The sequence below is a fragment of the Candida dubliniensis genome, chromosome 1, assembly GCF_000026945.1.
Source record: "Candida dubliniensis CD36 chromosome 1, complete sequence".
NCBI classification, from domain to species: Eukaryota; Fungi; Ascomycota; class Pichiomycetes; order Serinales; family Debaryomycetaceae; genus Candida; species Candida dubliniensis.
In genome coordinates, this window is record NC_012860.1 from 1662820 (window position 1) to 1686466 (window position 23647).

Below are 23647 nucleotides of genomic sequence, written 5' to 3' on the forward strand. Positions count from 1 at the left end.
GTAATAAGTAAGCAATTCCGGGGTTAATAATGAAACTTGATAAGACATATTAAAAAAAAAAAATTCAAAACCATTGGAAATCAAAATCAATAAAAAGATAGCTACGCAAAAGTTATATATTTCTTTAATCATGGTGAAACTTGGACATCACTTATGGCAAATACTCTGGACTTCAACGAAAACATGACATGATAGTGGGTATTACTTACCTTTATGGGTGGTGGTGGTAGTTATGGTTGTCGTTTAAAAGAAAAAGAAAGTAGAATGAGGCTGGCAAAAAAAAAAAAAAAAAAATTGAGGAGAGAGGAGACAATCGTCACCCCTTTTATAAGTTTTTAATTTTCCTGCATATGAATGTATTATATGAGGAATAATAATAAATGGTGACAATTTTCTCATCACCCCACATATAAAGACCGGCAAGACTGGTTGCAATTGAATACGATACTTCCTTACATACATACACAAGCATATATATACATATATCTAATCACCAACCAACAAATTGTCTTCCTACTGGTCTAAACACTCTTAACCTACCACTAGACATATCACTAATTTTGTAACTTCCTTTAATTATATGCCCAGATTGATCTTGTTCTATGAGTTTGAATTTCTCTTTCACAGGATCAAATTCATATATCACAGCAGTATATGGCTCTCCTTCACCCAAGTTAGTCGATTTATGACCAATTAATCCTTTATGTGAAAAACTTCCACCTCTAATATATAATATATCACCAGGAAGAACTTCACCTAATTTGGTGGAATTATTAACCGATGGAGTTCTGACAACTTTATAAACCGTGACTCCAAATGATTTATTTCCAATAATTGGTAAAATATCTGAATTCAATTCAAAAAGATAACGAACAAAATCATGATCCAATCTATCGCCTAACAATTGTGTAGCTTGATCTAAAATAGGGAAAGTTTGCCCTGTCGCCAATGGTGGTGTAGGTTTAACATATTGATTAATCAAACGTGCAGAATTTTCAGCATCATTAACGTCATAAGCAATTTCTATTACCAACTGAGACAAATCATACCACAATATGTAATAGTCTTTATATTCAACAGTTTTACCTCCTCTTTTGGTGAGGACATTACTATCAACTTCATAAATCACATCCGATCCAAGTTGAGAAGCTAACTCATCAGGTAATTCATCTTCAAGCCACCAACCATTCATGGCAAAATTGCTTGAAAATTGTGAAGCAACAGTAGAATGTCTTCTCAACGATTTCGATCTTGAAATAGTCGAGTCCAATGATTTTCTTGTTGTCAGTACGTGTTCCTCGTCATTGGAACCAGCCAAACTTGGGAAATCGGTGGCAGCTCTCTTTGGTGGTTCTCCTACTGGTATCGGTGGTGGTGGTGGCGGACGCGAGTTTGGCACTGCTGTAGAAGGAATAGGTGGAACAGTAGCAGCGGGTCTACTACCAGATTGGGCTCTTTGTGGTAATTGGTGATGCGGTGGAGCACCTGCAAACTCAAAATCACCATCAGACAGAGATTCTTCGTCCTCTTCGTCCTCTTCAACGTGTTTACTTTGGAACGGGACAGGAACATTAGAGTCTGGAATTGGAGGTGCTTCTGCTGGAGCTGGGACTGGAGCTGAAGTAGGAGCTGGGACTGGAATAGGTGGAGCACGACTTGGAACAGGTGGGAGCTGCCCTTCCTGTTCAGAATCAACTTCTTGTACTTCAGTTTCGTCTGATGTATGATGTGGAGGAAGTGATGGTGGCGGTGGCGCAGGTACAGGAGCAACAGAAACAGGAGGAGCCTGTGGAATTTCATACTCTTTTCTTTCTTCATTTTTTGCAGCTTCAGATAAATCAGCGTCATAGCCTGCACCTTCAATTTCAGCCGTAATACCCTTCAGCAAGTTAATAGTTTTATCAGTACCTATCTCATTCTCCAAAGCATTAGAAGACACTTGATGGCGATCAATATCGGATTCTTCATCATCCTCTGCAATTGATGAACTTTCGTGACTAAATTCCGAAGAAGCCAAATCACTGACTCTTGCAGGGATTGCTGAAGGAGGTACAGATATCTTATGTGAAGAGACTGACTTTGAAATTGGCGATGTTGGTGGTTCAGATGCCGGAGGGGCAGAGTCCCTTGGAGGACTAGTCACGGTATCAGATGATGGCTCCTTAGATGCTTCACGTTTCTTTTTACTTGGTGCTCTCTGTGGTGGAGCTCCAAAAGGTGTTGGCATTCCCATCATACCAAACATATTTCTACCACCAGAAATTTTTGCCATCCTTTCAATTAATCTGCGTCGTTTATCTTCTTCGGTCTCCTCCTCCTCCTCCTCTTCTTCGCCTTCTTCTTCTTCATCACCAGCTTGAACATTTCTTTCGCCATAGTTTGGTTCATCTTTCTTATAATCACCTTCGGCATCTTCTCCATTAGCTTCAACAGCACTTGGTATAGGCCCTTCTGTTTCTTTTACAGTGTCATGAACTTTTGGGGGTTCATTATTTCTAGTTGGCAGGGTTGGTATATGGATAGACTCTCCAGTACCGTGTGCAGAAATCTCAGATGGAACATTGACATCTTGTTGAGTTTCTTTCAAATGTTTCAATTTTTCCCGTTCTTCAGCTTTTCTCTTGTTTCTTTCTTCTTTTCTTCTTATTGCCTCAGCTTCACGTTCGGCTTCCTCTTGTTGTTGTTTTTGAATCAAGGCGATACGTTCCTTCAATGACAACTTGGGGATTTCTTCTTCGGGTTTTTCCACCGGATCATCATGACTAGTAACAAGTGGCGCCTTGGAATCATGGAGTGGACGGGCAATCAAATAGCTATCGTCTCTCGGTTGTATTTTGGGGACATACGACGATGCACTAGCGCCCACAAATTGTTTCTTGATACTATAAGGATCAACTGGTTTAGAGGGAAAAGATTGGGGCATTGGTACTTTGGATGCATGGGACTCAATTGCTTTCAGAGCCGAGTGAACAGTTTCCGTTGGACTTCCGACAGGCTTTTCAATAGACTTTTTAGGTGAGTTTGTTTCAACGGGTGCTTCATTGGAGACAACATCATCGTTGGTAGTTTCAACTTTCAAAGGCTGTGCCAGTTTCAGTTCTTCAGGAATTATAGGTTGATCAGGATTCGCAGTTGGTTCATCTAACACTTCAACAAAATTCTTTGGGAACATTCCTTGTTTGCCGTCATATTCTCCAGAATACCATTCATCATTTTCTACTGAGATAATATTGATTATTGTACCAGCATCAAAATTCAAATCTTCGTCGTAATCTGATTTGTAATCAAAAATAGCCTTAACTTTCATAATGGATGAATTGAATTAAAACAAAAAAAAAAAAAGAATTGAAAACAAAGAATAAATTGAATTGGATTGAAAAGAGGAAAAAGATAATAATATAAAGAATTATGGAGTTATAAGTAGTGTTGGAGATAATCGAGCAATCCAATTGAAGAGTAACAAAAGAAGTAAAAAAAAAAAAAAACAAAAAAGGTGTGATTCTGTCAACGGGTTTTAAAAGAAAAACAATACAGACGTAAGAAGAAGGAGACAACGGGAATTTCATTGCATTGGATTCAACAACAACTTAGGCAAAAAGAAAAATAGGAGACATTCAAATTATAAAGCGGCACGTCTACTACCACCGCACCTACCATTGTCGTCTTATTCTCCTTCAACTACTTTGCACCGCCTACAATTCCTACTACAAAGCGCCCGTGCCCGCATTGTCGCACCGGATGAGAAAGAGAGAGAAAAAAAAAAACAAAACGCTCCAGATGCCGAAAACTGAAAAGAATAAATAAACATTGAAATCCAACTCCACATTATCAGGTTGAATCAATTGCAAGATAATAATATGAATAATCCAAGACTGGTCAATAATAGTTATTCCATGTTAAATTCCAACGGCTCTAACTCAGTATATATTAACGGGACAACACTAGCGACTTTACAACCAGCCAAATCCTTCAATTATCATCAAGGTGCATCCATCACATCTCTAGACTTTGATGATGCTGGACAATTCCTAATATCTTCAGGAATAGACAAGTCTATCCAATTATACGACTGCTATAAGGGGACACATTCTAAAGATATACAATCACAGAAATATGGAGCACATTCTGCTAGATTCACCCATGAAGAATTGAATTGTCTATATGCATCGACACCAGAACCCAGTGATAACAATGAAAATGCCATTAGATATCTTTCTTTATCGAATAATCGTTACATAAGATATTTCAAAGGTCATAAAGCTCAAGTAAGCTCCATAGAAGTAAACCCCGTTGACAATACTTTTCTAAGTTCAAGCTACGATGGGACTGTCAAATTGTGGGAATTAAAGTCATCCTCAGCCGTGGGGAATCTTGAAATTGGACAAAATTCAGTAATTGGGTTTGACCCCCAGGGAGTGGTTTTTGCCATTGGGAAATATTCTCAAAATGAAACTGGAGCAGTGTCCATATATGACTTGAAAACATTTGACAAGGCACCTTTCTTGCATGTGGAAATACCCATCTTGCCAGGACAAATATGGAATAAATTAGAATTCTCCAACAATGGCAAGCTTATTCTTATTTCTACCGATTCTGCCGAACATTATGTACTCGATTCATACCTGGGAGAACTATTGGCTGTTGTTAGATTAGCTATTGGGAGTGTTGCTAGTAAAAACTGGATGTCATTTAAATACCCTTATACTGGGTGCTGTACATTTTCTCCCTGTGGCAAATATTTGATGGTGGGTACACCCAAATCTACGATAAATATTTATGATGTATCCAATCTACACAATTCCAACAACAGACCAGTGATATTATCTAGAACAAACCACATTCTACAAAGTTCCAATGGTATTCCCAAAATTGTTTCTTTCAGTCCTAAAATGTTTACTTTAGCAACTGCAGATACAACAGTAACCTTATGGCTGCTACCAGAAAAAGTGTAACCAGTAGAAAGTGGTTGATTCTACATCACCCTAAATTATATAGGATTTTGGTAGATGAAGAACATAAAATGCGTATATTCTTAATAGGACCCCCAGTTCTTTTTCTTCGACCGGATGTCGAGAGAGAGGGAAGGAATTGGAGTGGTTTTATATACCCAAATAAGTCGTGTACATCGCCCAAGCATTGAAATGGGATTTAACAAATTATTGCAAAGAAAACCCCCTACCATCCTATGTAGAAGACTGGTAGCCAGTCCAAATGAATAACTCGATACGACAATTTTTAAACAAATCTAAAACAGATGTAATATCTTCCAATGTAAAATACATTATTCCTCAACAAGTGTCTTTTCCAACTAATTTACAACCTCCGACACTGGCATTCAATTCATATACAAACAAGTTTAAAAATGCCCAGGATTTTTATGACAACAAACAACCAATTCCATTTCAAACCAATACTTTGCCTAAAGATCGATCGGAAATACGAGGAGTTGATAGTTCTATTCATAGGTTTATATTTAATAAATTGAAGTGGAAAGAATATCCTCCTATATTGAAAAATGACTTTATGATGATTCAATTCTTCCCTCATCATCATATTATTTCCAATTTTAGAAAATCTAATATTGCCTTTGCAGTGAATATTTATACAATCCCATTATTCAATGATATCAGACTTAGAGATGCAATGGCAAGGTATAAAGGTCGATATTCGAGTTTACAATTTTTCAAAACCAAAACTCTGCCCATCCAATCAGCATGTGGGAGGTCTCAGACAAAGAAACTATTTAGAGAATTGTTCGTTAAGGCATTACAAACACTGGGGGTAATAAACCAAGAAGAAAATACAACCACAACAGTTACTGATAAATTGAGAGGAGTTTATGCTATTCATATCTATAAAGTTCCGATTACTATAGAACAAAAAGAGAAAGTAGTCCAACACTATTCAACATTGATAAAAAAGATTACCACGGATCAAAATACTTGGAATACATTAAGCCAGGCAGCTCGCAGAAGCAAATCCATGAATTTACTGTCAGTATTACAGAATGTCACATTTAGTTGGAAGGTTGGTGATTGTAAAGATGATCGAATTAGATTTCCTTTTATCAATATGACTGATATCGAATCGAAAAAACTGGAACATACAAAACGGTTTAAGAAAAATACTGCTAATAAACGAAAGAATAAAAAATGAATAAAATGAATTAGTACTACTATATATTAGCCCAATCTGGATAGTCAGTTTCAAAATGATAATTATCATATTTGAAGCTTAATGCATGTAACCATACCATTGAATTCAGTTTATATTCTGTATCAATTAAAGATCTTTTACATTCATTGCAATTGATCAGTTTTTGTTGAGCCAACATTTCAACATGACCCTTCCTTAATTTCAGGAGCAGATCTTTTAATTTTTCATCATTATGCCAATCAATGATTTCTAGTAAATTTATATGAGAATCAACAATAGTTAAGTTGTTCTTGTCATTGAAATTCTCAAACTGGGGATACTTAACAAACAATTTACTATACAATTGCCTCTCAATATTGCATTTCTGTAATGTAAGTTGATTCTTTTGTTTATCTGGTTGATAAAATGAATCATTAACAATCGGGAACCCTAAGTTACGTAGATGAATTCTTATTTGATGAAATTTCCCCGTTATGGGAATACATTTAATCAAACTTTGATCCAAACATGCATTATATTTGATTTGTTCAAATACTGTTGTTGAATCCGTCGGTAATTCCTCCATATTTCCTGACATTAAATATCCATTCATATTAACGGCAAATATTGGACATCGATATTGATGTATACCTTCAGGAAATTTACCAGAAACTCGGGCCAAATATGTTTTCTTTGTGTGTTGTTTAGAATCTCTCATTAATTTCAGAAATTTCACTCCACCATTCTTAGTCTTTGCAAGAACAAGAACTCCTGATGTCACTTTATCTAATCTATGACAAGTCCAAATAGAATCCATATTATATTGTTGTTTGATTATTTCTGATAATGAATTATGATAGTAATTGCCTGTTGGGTGTGTTGGTATACCAGATGGTTTGTCCACTACTAATATCTCATTATCTTCATATATCAGTTTAATAATGTCATTATACCATGGTATAGGTGGTTCATGTCGATGTTTGGTATGACATATTATATCCTTCTCATCAAGCTTTCTTTTAGTTAGTTTATCGACACCTGTTAAAATTGATTGGTCATTAGGTTTATTGCTGTTGGTGACAATGTATAATTTCTCTGATTCAATATCATCAAGAATATTTTCTTCACATTCTCCAAAATCAGATTCATAAATATCAATGATAGTTTTTCCTTCCCATCTTTTCTTAACAAATGTTTGAAAGTCTGTATAGTATGGTATTACTTTTCTAATGTTATTCTCAACAATATATTTTGACATTTATGGATAGCTTCATAGAGATTCTTTTCCTTTTTTTTTTTTTTTTTTTTCAACTTTTGATTGATATTTTTTTCTTCTTCTGTGTTATTGAAAATTGGTTATATTAATATTCCAAATACAATCACAAGATATTCATATATGTAACAGTTTAGAGTCATTCAAATGATAACATAATTGGCCAAATTTCTTCTTTGTTTCAGTGCAATTGTTATACACTTGAGGGTGATGAACTCATTTCGTAACATTGATGATACTCTTTTATAGTTGACTGCTACCAATTTTTTTGGAACCGCCCCAAATAACAGGATCAAAATGTTCTTACCTCACATTGCTAAAATGTTTGGGAATATTAACCAATTCTTATCTTTGAATAATCAATATAAATAAAGTTTTTTTTTTTTTTTAATAAATCCTATAAAGTAAGGTATACAACGAGAAATGAAACTAACGATAATAATCTAAAAAATAACTATTCAGAGATTGCTTTTATTATGGGAATACATTTTTAGAACCTTGACCAATGACATTACCATAAGGATCGTATTCACAAACAACATAAAGCCCCCAATTTGATTTTCTACAATCTTTATAAGCACAACCAACTTTAGTACTACCTTTCCAAATCACTTGAGTGAAATGATTATAAACAAACGATGCATCATTATACAGAATTGGTTCGTCAACCCATGCTGCAACAGTAGATGGTCCATCTTTAAATCCAGCAGCTAAATTTTCTCCAAATTTACCATGAGTATGGGTTAAAACTCCAGAACAATCATAATTATCAGCATTATTTTTAGCATAATTATAAGTATCAACATCCCAAGATAATTCACCAACTTTATGTTGAGCTCTATATTTGTTATGGGCATCCAAAATTGAACTTGCAAATGAAGCATCAATACCATCACATTGTGAAATAGCAGCATAAATATCACCTGATGAGGAGGAAGAGGAGGAAGATGAGGTTGAAGAAGAGTCTGTATTTGAACTTGAAGGTTGTTGTTGGACAATTGTGGAAGATGAAGCAGAGCCAGAGCCAGAGCCAGAGCCAGAGCCAGAGCCAGAGCCAGAGCCAGAGCCAGAGTCTAAGCCAGAACCAAACCCTGTGCCTTGATCATTATTACCTTGCGAGCCAATATTCGATGCAGCAGCAGCTACGGGTTGAGCTGAATCCGGACTATTAGAACCAGCAGCTGGAGATCCTTGTTGTTGTTGCTGCTGTTGTTGTGAAGAAGAAGAAGATGGAGTTGATGAAGAACTTCCCGATCCAAACAATCCACTCAAGAAAGATAAGAAACCATTCCCAGAAGACGTAGAAGAAGATGATGATGATGAAGAAGGACTTGTTGAAGCTGGTGCGGTAGATTCAGTGTTGCTATTACTAGTACTGTCACTTCCTCCAAAGAAACTATTGAATAAATTACTCAACCATCCATTAGATGAAGAAGTAGAACTTTGTGGAGTACTTGCTGCGTTTGAAGCGGGTGGTGCAGGTGCTGGAGCTGCAGGTGCTGGAGCAGAAGCAGAAGCAGAATCTGGAGCAGGAGCTGCTGCTGCTTGTTGAACATTAGCAGTAGCAGCAACAGCAGCAGTTGAACCTGCTGCTATTTGTGAATTCGTAACTGTTTGCCAAACTGTAATAATTGCTGGAGCGGAATGAACATTCGCGAGAAGATAACATAAAATTATCAGTAAAATATAATTCTGTTTCATTGTTGGAGAATAGGGTAGAATTGAGGAACTATTAATAAAACAAGGGGAAGGAGGGAGATTGTTCCTTAAAATATATAAAAGTTATTAATAAAAGTTTGACTTGAAGCTAAAAGAATCAAAAAAAGAAGTAGAAATGATAGAATAAGATGAAAATGAAATTCTATATATAAGAAATTTAATAAAAAAAAAAAAGGGAGAAAGAAAACCTGAATTTGTGTTGTTAATATAAGTTGGCAATACTTTTGAAAATTTATATTTGTCTATATAAGGTAAATTTCTTTATAAGCCCAACCCACTGTATGTATACCTTATACAATAATAAGATGAATCTTCATAAAGTCAAATTGTGAATTTACAAAGGCTGCGAAAATAAGAGAACCGAAAAAAAAAAAAATAAAAAATAATTTACCCAATTAGGAAATTACCGTTTTTGTTCACTAAAATTCAAATACAAATTCTTTGACTAATTAGGAAATGCTTATTCAATTTATGAATACTTGGTACAAGTTCATATTAACTGATGTTGTTAATGTTCATATAGTATGGTCTTCCAAGAAAATAGTGGTAGTTCTTCTTCTTTAACTACGGCAATTTCACTGTGTCAAGACAACATCAAGCAAGCAAATCACCCCCTCCTCGAGAAAATCTTCATTAAAATTATAGACAAAGAAACCTTGAGTGGGGCAGATCAACTAGCACTGTTTTGCTTCATATTGTTGTGGTTTGCATATTCATTGTGTCTATTATAATCTTCATACACATCTTAATAATGGGGGGGGGGGGGGTCAATTATAGTTTAGTCTTCTCTTCTTATTCTTATATCTAACTATTATGTTCCTTCTTCTAGCTTATTGTTGATGTATAGCTTATATGAAAAGACAATAAAAAGAATTAAGAATAAACTTCATACAAGTAATCGTACACACTTGCCTCTTCTATTATTGATACTATATTCGGAAATGATTTGTTATAACCATTTTAGTCAGTTAATTAATTGTAATTCTAGGCTTAGTGGTAATAAGTACCGAAGTAAAGAAAATCTTGTATTTGAATAAATGTAATCTCGCCTATAATAATTGTAATAACGAACCCTGAAACACTCAATACTAAAGAAGTAGAAGAAGTAAAAAAAAAAAAAAGAACTATATCTCTGGAAAATCACTGATTAAGTCAATCTCTCTATAACGCTCTACACCATAATGTCTATCGTAATTTATCCTCATCTGTCCTTATCACACTGTCCTAGTTTTTGGGGTTAAAATTTACCAGTAAATATTTCTTTTAATGTCGAACAAATAACTTCTGCTACTCCACCACCAGTACATCTAACCACAATTTGCAATTCTTTACCGATTTGATCTGTGCCCCTAATCATTATTAAAACTCCATAATTTGATTTTTGAGTATGTAAAATACCAGCACTAGCAACATATATTGGTACATCAAAGGAATTATCTTCAGTTGTTTTAACAATAGCTAATCCAACTCGAGATAATAATCGAGAAATATTTGATGAATTATAACGATGAGTTAAATTCACTTTATGAATGAATTCTCCTTGTTCAATACCTAATAATTGACCAATTTGATTCCATCTTTTATCAAATTCTTCAAATGTAGCTAATGATGTTGGAGTTATTGTTTTCAAAAGTAATACTGGGAATTTCAAATTTAATTGATTGAATGATCCACCACACATATATGTCATTGATAATACTGGACTTTCATTATTTTCAATGATATTTCTTACTTTAATATCAATTTCCATTTGAGTCTTATCTTTAATGGTTGATTCAGGAAGTGTTTGTATATGTAAAGTATAATTGGGGTCCTGAATATTAGCTAAAGATTCTAAATTAAGAATAGTAAACCCAGTAATATCTTTATTGATGTTTTTACGAGCATTATTGATAATAGTGAATTTTATCGTCAATTCATTAGTATTTTTCATAATTCGATAAGTGATTTTAATCAATTGATCTTCATAAAATATCCCAGCATCAAAATGTAACATTCTATGATATCCAGCATACCAATTTGGTGATAATTTCAATGAATTAAAACCATTACTCGTTGTTGTTGTTGTTGTTGTTGTTGCTGATTCTTCATTAAATGGATCATGTTCAGTGGTTGTGTTTAATTCTTCTTCTTCTTCTTCAAGTATAGATTTGGAAACTGGTTTACTTTTAATGTTCTTAGCCATGACTAATGATTGAGATCGATTAACACCAATAATTCTACTGACACTTCCAAGTCGATTCATTAAAGGATTTTCCACTTTATTATTAAATGCTGGGAATGGTTTAATGACATTTTGGGCAAGTTTAAAATCTGATTGTAATGTAACTAATTTCAAATATTCATAAGCTCGAGTTTGAATTTCTAAATCAATTGATTGAGTTTCAATTTCAAATAAATCAACAATATCAGGAACAAATGATTCATTAGGAAATTTAACAAGAAATTTTAAAAAAGTGGTAAGCAACATTGCTCTTGTTAATAATGAAACTTTGAAATATGATTCAAATAATAATTGAAATTGAACAATTACATTTAAATCTTCAATATCATTAATTTGATCTCCAAATTCACCCAATACAAAAGCCGCTACTTTGATTAAACTTTCTGATAAAGGTGGGGGTGGTTGTTGAGGTGGTTGTTGATGTTGCTTCTGCAGGGGTGAAGAAACATTACGTTGATCAAATGGTCTTCTTAATAAATTTATCAATAATTTACAAGTCTTTTTCTGTAAAGATTCATTATTGACAACAATTTGGACAATTCTTTCCCAAACTTCATTACTCATAAATCCAACTCCATTTGAATTACTCCCACCACCAATGGACAACAATTTAAGCATAGTTGTCACATACCAAGTTGAATCAGTAGCAAATTTTTCTGCCATGACGGCAATTTTAATGGCCAATTCTGATTTTAATAAGAAATCAGCATGAGGGAAATAATCTAAAAGTTTACTAATGATAACATTGTAATTGTCAAAATTACAAATGGTGTATAATAAATCTAATGCCTTACGACGCACGGAAATGTCTTTATCACGTAATAATTTCATGATTATATTTAAAGCTCGATCAAAATTATCTTTCAGTGATGATAAATAATTTGAATTTGATCTTGCTGTTAATTTAATCAAGGCATCTAAAGATAAATATCTAGTATTGGTTTCATTTGATGTCAATAACATTAACAATGCATTCATGGCTCCACTTATGGCTTCTGGAGATGCTTCTAAAAATACGGCAAGAGAAACGGCTTGGAAAAGTATTGAACTTTGAGAATTTCTATTGGGTAATCCTTTAATTGGTTGAGATGCATTTTGAATAGATTTGGCAACTACTTGACGCAATTGATTGATTGTATTATCATCCAATTTATCAATCGTCAACACTTGTGATCCTTGTTGATCAACAAGTAAAAACAATTGTTCCACAAGTTGTAATAATTTGACAATTAACCAAGGAGCTGGTGATTCATAATAAAAATATGGTTCAGGACATTTACCTTCAATAACAATTTGACTTAATTGAAAAGCTATTGAAGGCATAACTGATTTGACGTATTGAGGTTGTAGAGTTAAAATAAATTGTAAAAGGGGGATCGATGATATAATTGTAGCATAATCTTTGTCATCAATAAGTTTTAAAAGTCTAGGGATCCAATTATTATTGGTTATGATGACTTGAGGGTATAATCTTAATAAAGATTTCAAAGCGATACTAGCTTTACTCTTGACAATTGGATTAGATATTGGAGAAGTGACTGAAGCATAAACCATATCAATTAATTCCAACCATAAATGAGAATTTTCATCTGATTCTTTAATGATTGCACCATTATTGCCATTGCCATCAGTATTAATATTGAATACGGAAGCAATAAATTGAATAGCTAAACAATTGAATTCTTCATTATTACTTTGTAAATCTCGTACTAGATCAGTATGAATATTTTCAAGAATATAATTCAAACGTTCTTTACAAGATGTGAATTTCTTATTTCTATTACCACCACCACCACCACTAACATTATTGATTCCTCTTGAGATTGATATATTTTCATTATCTATTAATGTTGCCACGGCAATATAACCAAGTTTTTTCTCTGAAAATATATTGGATTGTAATAATTGAAATGATTCTTTTAAACCAAAATCAACTAAATGAGGATTACCAATTAAATAAATATAAATTAATTTACAAACGTATTTCTTCTTTTGATAACCATTTAAATTACTATTATTATTATTATTAAATTTAGTTTTAATATTATTAATTTCTAAATTGATTTTTTTATCTTCTTCATCTTGATCTTTAGAATTTCGAAGATCAACAATGAATTGAGTCAATCCTTTCATTTGACTTTTAGGTTGAGATTTCAGCATGGTAATAACATATGTAGCAAAAAAAAAAGGGGGGGAGGGAGGGAGGGAAGAAGGGTGGTAGCTAATTATCTAATAAATATATCTATAGGTGTAAGTAAGGATGTAATTGAATATGAACAAGTGTAGATGAATTAGATCTTTATATTAACGTGGGAATCAAAAACAGTTGAAATAGTAGTAGAAGGGTAGTTAGTTGAGAAAAATTGACAATCCAATTGATGTCACGTGAAGCAGTTTTGTTGTCGTGTAGATATGGATAAAAAAACAAGAGCATTGTGTGTGTGTGTGTGTGTGTGTGTGTGTGTAAAAGTTTCAACTTTTTTCATTGGTTGGAAAATTCTTCTCCCAATTTACACTTCTCGGATTTCTTAACACTCTAAGGCTGTCAGAGTGGAAGGTCAAAAAAAAAAAAAGGAACTCAAATTCTTACAACCAATTGAAGAAGCATATTTGAACTCCCTCCCACACAACACACAACACATAATGTCATCAGTTGCTAAACAAGCTGCCAGAAAAGTTGATTTCAACAAACTTGTTAATGGATTAGGATTAACTGGATCTACTGCTGCTTCATTAACTGCTTTCAAGAAAAGACATGATGATGCCAAAAAAGAATTTATTGATTTATCTAGTCAATCTACTGATATTGATTTCAATCATTATAGATCAGTTTTAAAAAATTCTAAAGTTGTTGATGAAATTGAAAAAGCTGTTAATGGTTTTAAACCAGTTACTATTGATGTTTCTAAAAATTTGAAAAATATTGAAATTTTTGAACTGAAAGCCATTGAAAATGCTAAATTAACTGAAAAATCAGTATTAGAAGAAATTTCTGTTTTACAAAAAACTTTGAAAGAAATTGAAAGTGCTAGACCATTTGATCAATTAACTGTTGATGATGTTGCTGCTGCTTCTGATTTAGAAGAAAAAGTTACTTATATGGTTAAGAATGGTAAATGGGAAGTTCCTGGTTATAGAGAAAAATTCGGTGATTTGGCTGCTATGTAATATAGTATTTGTCAAATTTCAATTGAATTGAATTAAACTATGGATAATTATTTGGATATAAACCAAAACCAAAACAATCATTTATTTAGCACCATTCAAATAAATAAATAAATAAATAAATATATATTCAAAACTATTTATAAATTTTTTGAAATTACTTGCCATTTAGGAATTGCAAGGTGTTTCTGTTTATTTTGTTCTGTTTTATCAGTACCAGTAGGACCAGTAGGATTATTTAAAACATGTATTACATTAGCATCATTACTAATATGTATAGTTGAAGTGAATTTTGTAATAAATGGAATAGGTAATTTTGTATATCTTTGTAATTCATTATGAGGATTATATAAATATGTCCCTACTAATCCACAATCAAATTCAATATCATATGATGTTAAAATCACCAAACAATTATATTTACAATTGATTTTCCTCACTAAAGTTAATAATAAATTATAATATCTATTGGTTTTATTAGAATCATAATCTTCATCAACATCACTCCTATTGTTGTTGTTGTTGTTGTTGTGGTGGTGGTGGTGGTGGTGGTGGTATGGGTGTTTATTATTTTGATCTGTTGGTGGTAGGTCCTTCTCTTGTTGGTTAAATTGATCAAATCCAAGAGATTGATAATTATATTGATCCACTATTTGAAGATCATAAAAGAATGATGATATATTATGGATCAATATAAAATTAATATGTTTATCCAACACCAGAAGTTTATTGGTACCTGTATTATGAATTGATTTTTCATTACAATTATATAAATCTTGTAAGATTTTAATCAATTGAGGGAAATTGTCACAAGAAAGGTTATTTATAAAATTATTTCTTAATAATTCATTATCCATACATGATATTACCAATGTGGTGGTGGTGGTGGTGGTGGTGGTGGAATTGGTATTTTGGTTGTTCTGTAATTGTGGAAGAATATATTGTCGGAATGTTTTCTTATTAGGATATAAAATCAATCCATAATCATTATTAGATAAATTTAATGTATTTTCAAATAAACTTAATTCAATTTTTGATGATTTAGAAACATGATGATCAAATAATTTCGATTGTTTCATTAAAGGGTTGGCCTGATGTATTGATGATGATGAAAATGGTTCTGGTTAAGAATCAACACGCGTTGTGGTTGTTGCCCAAAAAAGAAAAAACACCACACCCGTAACTAAAAAGAGATTTCAATCCTTTTAAACAAACGTCTTCTTCTTCATCATCATATTAATATTCATATCAGAGATTAATCAAATATATTCAATTGAAGAAAATAAGAAACATATATAGGGATAATTACTTTTTTTTTTTTTTTTGTTTTTTTTTAGCTTTTTGTTTTTAACATTCAATCAATTCAACCACATCTAAAGTGACAGGATGACATTGGAAAGCAATTGGTTCATCATATAAATTATAAAAATCTCCTGAAGCACATTGATAAAATTTAGTAGAATCACCTAATGCTAATTGTCCTTGTTTTGTTACTGACCAACCTGCAGCATAAATAGCACCATGTTGAGGAGTAGGTCCATCAAATTGAAATTGATGACCAGATACAATACAACCAATTCTATCATCAGAATCTCGTAAAATCCCATCATTTAATGTCATTTTTAATGTAGAATTGGTATAACAAGCAACTGAATAAACTGGTGAAATAAATTCTGTCTCTTCTTCTTCTTCTTGTTCTTGTTCTGATTCTTCTTTCTCGGGGGTTTGTTTTGGTTTATTCCATTTATGATCACCTTTGTTATTATCATGTTCATTATCATGTTCATGATCATGTTCATGATCTTTATAACGATGATTATGATGATGATCTTCATGATGATAATCTTTATGTCCATGTTTATTTTCATAATTATGAGGTTTCTTTTTATGATATTTCTTACCATTATTAGGTCTTGATTCATTATCATTATCTATATCATCATAATAAATTTCTTCAATAGTTTCAAATTCCTGAGAATTATTTTCTTCAGGTTTCTGTTGTTCTTGTGGGGTTGATTCTACTTCTGCTTCTGCTTCTTCATTGATCAATTGATTTTGATCATTTTCTAAACCTGGTAATTGAGAATCAGATTCTGCTACTACTACTTGACCAGAATCATCATTTGTTTCTTGTTGTTGAGGGTTCATATCTTGATAATCTCTCTTGGCGGCAATATTAATATTTTTTTTATCAAAACAATCTTCTTCATCTTCACTACTATAATCATGTTTAGGTTTCATTTTTTGAACTTGACCATCATGAATTTGAACAATAATATCTTTAGTTTTAGTTGGTTTAGAATTTGGAGCAGTAGCAGTAGAAGTAGTAATTATTGATGTAACAAAAGTAGTTGTAGTTAAACTTGGTTTAATTTTAGATACAATTGGTTTTTCATAATCACCATCTTCATTAAGAATATAAGGATTAACAACAATACCAAATGCAAATGGTAAACTATCAAAATATTGATCTGGTGATTTATTTTTACATGAAGGAGGTATTAAAATTGTCCAATCATCACCATTTGCTGGAACATAATACCCGCTGGATTTAATAATATGAGAAATCAATAATATGGAAATAATCAAATAATTAATCATTGATGGATAGGATAAAATAGGATGGATGATACTTATGATTATAATTAATAGAATAATATCTAATTAAACTAATTTTGTTAATTTATTACCTAAAAAGAAAAACTGAAAGAAAAGAAAAGAAAAGAAAAGAATTGATTAGTAGTTGAATATTTATATGGATGAGATGGAATGATATAATCTTGAGATGCAAAATTAAAAAGCTGCAAAAAAAAAAAAAAAAAAAAAAAAAATTACATACTAAGATTGATTGCAAAAAACACCATTATATAAACAATACAATAGATCTTTAAAGCACATAATATATTATCATAACTAAAAATTATAAGATTCGATTTATAAATCAATATAAATAAATATAAATAAATAAAGATACAATCTAATATTGAACAACAAACATGAAACATAATAAAAAAAAAAAAAAAAAAAAAAAAAAAGAAAGAAAGAAAGAAGATACAAAGAAAACAGAATTTTTTTATTTGATATTCTATTAGTAAAAATAAATATAAGATCTTTATCACTTCTTCATAATAGAAGATATACAGATGTATACATATGAGGTAATAAGTATTATATCAATCCTATCCAGTTTGCATACACCCATACCATCGTAATCGGAGTAGTTCCATACCATTAAGTCCCAGATACAAATACCTTCTTCAACCCCTTTGTAGTCTATTATTTATATAGTCCTTTAAATATATATATTTAACTAGAGCAAATACAAACGATTAGCGTTGCTCTAACATCACAATACTAATAACCCCATGTTAAAAAGAATATTATACAAAAATGTAGAAACGACATTTATCAACAAATGTCGTGAAAAATCAAATTCTTCTCTCATGGCGACATTTTTTCTTTCTTTCTTTCTTTCTTCTTCTTTCATTCTTTCTAATTAATTAATAAATGATAAATTTTAATTGGTGCAATTTCATAAAACCTTTCTTCTTCTTCTACTTCTTCTTTAAACTCATTTACTAACACTATTTATTTATTACTTAATATCAATAACAATACCAGCAACAACAACAACATAAGCCCCATGTTTAGAAGGTCATTATTATCAACAACAAAATTCATTAATAAATCAACAAATTTATTATCCAAAGGAAATTTCCATGGTAATTTCCAACAATATCGATTTATATCAACTGAATTAAAAGATGCATTAGATAAAGCAATTATTACATCACCAGTAGTTTTATTTATGAAAGGTACTCCAGAATTTCCTCAATGTGGATTTTCAAAAGCTACAATTCAAATTTTAGGTCAACAAGGAGTTAATCCCGAAAAATTTGCTGCTTATAATGTATTAGAAGATTCTGAATTACGTGAAGGTATAAAAGAATATAGTTCATGGCCAACAATTCCTCAATTATATATTAATGGAGAATTTATTGGTGGTTGTGATATTATTACTACTATGGCACAAAATGGTGAATTAGCAGAATTATTAGAAGAACTGAATGCATTAATTCCTGAAGAAGAAAATGAGGAATCAATTCAAGAAGATGATTCATCAAATACTGTTCAATCAGCAAATATTAAACCCAATAGAGATTAATTAGTGTGTGTGTGTATGTGTATGTGTGTGTGTGTGGTTGGTTGGTAAGTCGATTGAAGTAATCAACAGATTAACTTTGTATAGAATGAATAATAATAATAATTAAAAAAAAAAAAAAACAAAAGACTCATGAAAAAGATAGAATATGATTTAAATTGGTGTATTAATAAGATGAAGAATAATATAATACTAATCTTATATTTATAAATCAAACCAATATATTAATTATAAAATTTGATTTCATATGTGAGTATAGAAATAAAGATATTTAAAGAAAGGGAAAATGGTAGTATATTCTTTTTATGATAGTGGAATGGAATGGAGTAGAATGGAATGGGACTCTTCTTCTCTTGATATTACTTAAGCTACAATAAGATTAAATGGTTTGATATTTTGATATTTTGATATTTTGAATATTATTATTATTATCATTAACATTTATTCTTACCAATGATGTGAAAATACGGAAATACTTTCTTTTGGTTTATAAATTAGGTTATTTGAAATAAGAAGAAACATATCAATAATCTAAACAATTATACAACATATACATATATATATATAAAACAATGATTGAAAACTAAAAAATGACAAATATATTATTAATTAATACTAGTAGAATAATAAAACCTAACTGAAACTGAAACTGAAACTGAAACTGGAACTGAATAAAAATCATAAATAATATATTATAACCAGACCTAATAATAATAATAATAATAATAATAACAACTGACGAAATATAAGTATAGATTTAGGAAATGCAAATATATTGAACAACTTGAAATAATAAATGAATAAATGAATGAATAAATGAATGAATGAATGAATTAAGATAATTTATAACTTAATGAATATGACAAATGATAAATGATAAATTATTACCTGTCGGTATGTATGTATGTATGTTTGTTTAATTTAAATTATGGTAGCAGTAGCATTAGTATTTATAATTGTAGTTGTAGCATCACTAATACTTGATGAATTAATTGGACTTATAGTAATAATATTGTTGGCATTGTTGGTATTTTTGGTATTGTTGGTATTTTTGGTATTGTTGGTATTGTTATTTTTACTACTTGTATTGCTTGTAGATGAATTAATTGGAGTAATTATATTATTACTATTTTTACGACGAGTTAATAAATTTGAATTAGTTAAATTTAAAGTGAATTTAAAATCACCATTTAAACCGGAAATTATTGATGATGAACGAGTTTCATAATTAGAAGTAATATTAGTATTATTATTATTATGATCATGATCATCAATTTCATTAATAGTATTACTATGATTATTATTATTTGTCGTAGTGGTGGTGGTGGTGGTAGTAGTAGTAGTAGTAGTAGTAGTAGTAATAGTAGTAGTAGGAATATTCAGAAGTATTGATGAATTAGTAGAAGTAATAGTTGTATCATCACTATCATTATCACTAATTGAATTATTATTATTTTTATTATTGATTTGATTTAAATTTTGAGATGATAATTTAAATTCATGGAATTTATTATTCAATTCATAAACCTTTTCTATTTCGTCTTCTTTATCGTCTTCTTCATTATCATTATTATCATGTTGTTGTTGTTGTTGATGAGAATTAATTTTATTTAAATTGAAAACATCTTTAAAACTAATTAATTTAGGATATGGAGTTTTAATATAATCATGTTGATTTTTCCTAATTTTAAAAGGTAAACTTTTCATAATTTTCAAATGTTCATCAGATTCATCAGATTCATCAAATTCATCAAATTCATTACTTTCATCACTACTGTCATCATCATCATCATCTTCTTCTTCTTCTTCTTCATTATCTTCATCATCTTCATCATCTAATTCAGCAATATCTTCAATAAAATAACTTAATGGTTCTTCTTCATTAGCAAAATAAATTTCATCATCATCATCATCATTATGATTATGATTATGATTATCATTATCATTATGATGAGAAGAATTTTTTTCTTTTTTATTTGATTTTTTGGTTATCATTGCTGGATTATCAAATACTTTTTTAATGGCCATTGCTCTAGGAGATTTACTTAATTCTTGTTGAGTTATTGTTGATGATAAAAATGATGAAAAATTATCTTTTTCTTGTTTGGAATTATTGATATTTTCATTTCTATATTCATGAATATTTTCAAAAATAGTTTGTTTAATAATATTACTCCTACTCCTACTCCTACTCATAGGGTGATGATTTGGGAAATAATTTGATGATTCTTGTTTTTGATTTTGATTTTGATTTTGATTTTGTTTATTTTCATTATTCATATGATTTAAAATCCAAGGATGATTCCAAATTTCATTAATAGTAATTCTTTTATTAGGATCAATATGTAACATTTTTGTAATTAAATCTTTTGCATCATTAGTTATTTCATCCCACCAAGGTTTTAAAAATTCAAATTTCCCATTAATAACATTATTAGTTAATATTTCAATATCATCATTATAAAATGGAGGAAATCCACATAATAATGTATATAATACACATCCTAATGACCAAATATCTACTGATTTAGAATAATTATTAGTATTAAATTTAGTTTTAGATTTAGATTTAGATTTAGAATTAGTTTTAGTTTTAGTTTCAGTTTTCAATGAAGTAGGTTTAAAAATTTGATGATAAATCAGGGATGAATTAGTAGTAGTATTAGTAGTAGTATTAGTAGTAATGTTACTACATTGAAAAACTTCAGGAGCAGTATAACCAGTTGTACCACAAGGAGTTTGAGCAATATTATTATCATTTAATTGTTTAGCTAATCCAAAATCAGCCAATTTTATTATTCCAATAGTTCCACCACCTATACCATATTTAAATTCACCTTCATCAATTTTTTCATTAATATCATCAGATTTTCGTAAATATTTCCTTGGATCATTATTATTATTATTATTATTATTATTATTATCATCATCATCATCATCATTTGTAGTAATACTAGTTGGTCTTTCAAAAAAAGGGATTTTATTAAATAATAAATTTTCTGGTTTTAAATCTCGATGAACAATATTTAAATTATTATGTAAATATTCTAATGCTTGTAAAATTTGTTTAAAAATATGATAAGATAAAGGTTCAGATAAATATGTATATTGTAATATTTGATCAAAAATTTCTCCCCCATTACAATATTCTAATATTAAAAAAGTTTGATTAATACCATCAATAACACCAAATAATTCAATTATATTAGGATGATGATGATAATTAATTTGTTTTAAAATATTAATTTCATTAATTATATTTTTCAATTGTTTATTATTAAGATTAATTTTATCAATAATTTTAATAGCAACAATCATATTATTTTTCGATGATAAATCAATAGCTTTATAAACTGATGAAAATGCCCCTTCACCAAGTAATTCAATAAGTTTAAAATTTGATGGTAATTCAGGATATAAATCATTTAATTCTGAATCAATAGTAAATAAACTTGATGAAGTGGATAGTCTATTATATTTATTATAATCATGATTGATCGATGTGGCAGTAGTATCTATTGAAGTTCTATTACTGGTAGGATCAAAAGTAGTACTAGTAGTTGATGAAATACTCATTATGAAGAATAAGGGAGGAAAGAAAGAAAGAAAGAAGGAAAGTTAATGTAAATGTAAATGTAAATGTAAATGTAAATGGAAGGGAATATATAATGGTTGAAGTTAATATGAAAAAGGATATTTTTATATCATTAGTATGAAATGGAAATGATATAAATATATAAGCTGTTAAGCAGTAGTAGTAGTAGTAGTAGTAGTAGTAGTAGTAATAGTAGTAGTAAATATAAGTTAAAAATTAATTAATAAATAAAAAGTGAAACTAATCAATGAATAAAGGATTGATGAAAAAGATAGGAAGAAAGTAAATAGTATATATATATATATATATATACATATGGTAGTAGTTAGCTAACTAATTAAAAAAGAAATTCTTACTTTTCCATTTTGAGGGTGGTGCCATCTCACACGACTTTTGTGATCTAATTTGGGTGGTGGTGGGTTTGGCATAGTTTTCCCATTGTTTGTTTGTTTGTTTGTTTGTTTGTAGAGAAGGGAACTTATTATTTATTATGCATATTCTAGGGTGATAATATGTTTGCATATTTACGTTAAATGGGTTAAATAAAAAATTTTTCAAACCTCCTAGCTATTCCAACAAATCACGAACTATAAACCCACTCCAAACCATCATCACCACCAATGCTCATAACAAATCAGTTGAAATGTGTGGGGAAAAAGAAAGATAAGAATTTATTTGCTGGTTTGTGAGGGGGGGGGGGAGTGGGGTGGGGAAATTTAGACAGACCTAAAAGATTAGCATAGCAGCATAGCAGCATAGCAGCAACAACAGCAGGGAGGATATATGTATTAAATCAAATGAAAGATGAAACAGTAATGGAGGATTATAAAGTTATTCGAATACTACTGCTACTACTACTACTGTTATTGTTATTGTTATTGAATGTGGCGTGTACTGGTGGTAGGGAAAAAAGTCTATTTTTAATTTGAGGAGGAGGGGAAGGAGGAGGAGGGGAAAGAAAAAAGTGCGTACTGCATATTAGTACTGAGTCTAGTCTAGTCTAGTCCAATTCCAGTATCATTACACAAAACTTCAAAAATAACACAAATTTTTTCTTTGTTTTTTGTTGTTTTTGTGTTGTGTTGTGTTTTATTTTTTACATTAGAAGATACCGATGACGTAATGAAAATTGTCTCATTCAATTCAATTCAATTCAATTCAATTCAATTTACTTATAAAGTATGTGAACTACTTACTTAATTGATATCTATTGTTATTGTTTCTATAAAGTTAGAACTTATCATCTACTACTTAACATAACCTGATTAAGAGAAGAAGCATATTTTCTTATTCTTATGTATCGAACTGGGGGGGTTGGATATTGAATATTGTCATGACAATATTATAATATTGTCTAGAATTTATTCTCACCCT

At 30.5% G+C, this 23647-nt stretch overlaps 11 protein-coding genes across 11 annotated transcripts, besides 2 other annotated features; 4 read left to right on the forward strand and 7 right to left on the reverse strand. All coding sequences in view use genetic code 12, as the record gives it.

The window, feature by feature from the left end:
- Nucleotides 1-490: 490 nt before the first annotated feature.
- On the reverse strand, nt 491-3307 carry CD36_07020 (conserved hypothetical protein; the record flags this gene model as incomplete). Its single annotated transcript, XM_002417314.1, has 1 exon — nt 491-3307. One exon carries the CDS (start codon nt 3305-3307, stop codon nt 491-493), a length of 2817 nt encoding a protein of 938 aa, XP_002417359.1.
- A 550-nt stretch (nt 3308-3857) lies between these two features.
- Nucleotides 3858-4952, forward strand: CD36_07030 (COMPASS-complex component, putative; the record flags this gene model as incomplete). The annotated part of the gene is made up of 1 exon (XM_002417315.1): nt 3858-4952. The coding sequence occupies one exon, from the start codon at nt 3858-3860 to the stop codon at nt 4950-4952; it is 1095 nt and encodes a 364-aa protein (XP_002417360.1).
- Nucleotides 4953-4990: 38 nt separating this feature from the next.
- Nucleotides 4991-5154: a mobile genetic element.
- Nucleotides 5155-5211: 57 nt separating this feature from the next.
- Nucleotides 5212-6156, forward strand: CD36_07040 (conserved hypothetical protein; the record flags this gene model as incomplete). The annotated part of the gene is made up of 1 exon (XM_002417316.1): nt 5212-6156. One exon carries the CDS (start codon nt 5212-5214, stop codon nt 6154-6156), a length of 945 nt encoding a protein of 314 aa, XP_002417361.1.
- A 19-nt stretch (nt 6157-6175) lies between these two features.
- CD36_07050 (DRAP deaminase, putative) lies at nt 6176-7393 on the reverse strand (the record flags this gene model as incomplete). The annotated part of the gene is made up of 1 exon (XM_002417317.1): nt 6176-7393. The coding sequence occupies one exon, from the start codon at nt 7391-7393 to the stop codon at nt 6176-6178; it is 1218 nt and encodes a 405-aa protein (XP_002417362.1).
- A 489-nt stretch (nt 7394-7882) lies between these two features.
- On the reverse strand, nt 7883-9109 carry CD36_07060 (conserved hypothetical protein; the record flags this gene model as incomplete). The annotated part of the gene is made up of 1 exon (XM_002417318.1): nt 7883-9109. The coding sequence occupies one exon, from the start codon at nt 9107-9109 to the stop codon at nt 7883-7885; it is 1227 nt and encodes a 408-aa protein (XP_002417363.1).
- Nucleotides 9110-10364: 1255 nt separating this feature from the next.
- Nucleotides 10365-13511, reverse strand: CD36_07070 (alpha-adaptin, putative; the record flags this gene model as incomplete). The annotated part of the gene is made up of 1 exon (XM_002417319.1): nt 10365-13511. One exon carries the CDS (start codon nt 13509-13511, stop codon nt 10365-10367), a length of 3147 nt encoding a protein of 1048 aa, XP_002417364.1.
- Nucleotides 13512-13994: 483 nt separating this feature from the next.
- Nucleotides 13995-14519, forward strand: CD36_07080 (ATP synthase chain D, mitochondrial, putative; the record flags this gene model as incomplete). Its single annotated transcript, XM_002417320.1, has 1 exon — nt 13995-14519. One exon carries the CDS (start codon nt 13995-13997, stop codon nt 14517-14519), a length of 525 nt encoding a protein of 174 aa, XP_002417365.1.
- Nucleotides 14520-14656: 137 nt separating this feature from the next.
- Nucleotides 14657-15595, reverse strand: CD36_07090 (conserved hypothetical protein; the record flags this gene model as incomplete). The annotated part of the gene is made up of 1 exon (XM_002417321.1): nt 14657-15595. The coding sequence occupies one exon, from the start codon at nt 15593-15595 to the stop codon at nt 14657-14659; it is 939 nt and encodes a 312-aa protein (XP_002417366.1).
- Nucleotides 15596-15863: 268 nt separating this feature from the next.
- Nucleotides 15864-17117, reverse strand: CD36_07100 (cell wall protein, putative; the record flags this gene model as incomplete). Its single annotated transcript, XM_002417322.1, has 1 exon — nt 15864-17117. The coding sequence occupies one exon, from the start codon at nt 17115-17117 to the stop codon at nt 15864-15866; it is 1254 nt and encodes a 417-aa protein (XP_002417367.1).
- A 551-nt stretch (nt 17118-17668) lies between these two features.
- Nucleotides 17669-17867: a mobile genetic element.
- Nucleotides 17868-18159: 292 nt separating this feature from the next.
- Nucleotides 18160-18681, forward strand: CD36_07110 (monothiol glutaredoxin, mitochondrial precursor, putative; the record flags this gene model as incomplete). Its single annotated transcript, XM_002417323.1, has 1 exon — nt 18160-18681. One exon carries the CDS (start codon nt 18160-18162, stop codon nt 18679-18681), a length of 522 nt encoding a protein of 173 aa, XP_002417368.1.
- Nucleotides 18682-19599: 918 nt separating this feature from the next.
- CD36_07120 (protein kinase, putative) lies at nt 19600-22254 on the reverse strand (the record flags this gene model as incomplete). Its single annotated transcript, XM_002417324.1, has 1 exon — nt 19600-22254. One exon carries the CDS (start codon nt 22252-22254, stop codon nt 19600-19602), a length of 2655 nt encoding a protein of 884 aa, XP_002417369.1.
- Nucleotides 22255-23647: the final 1393 nt, after the last annotated feature.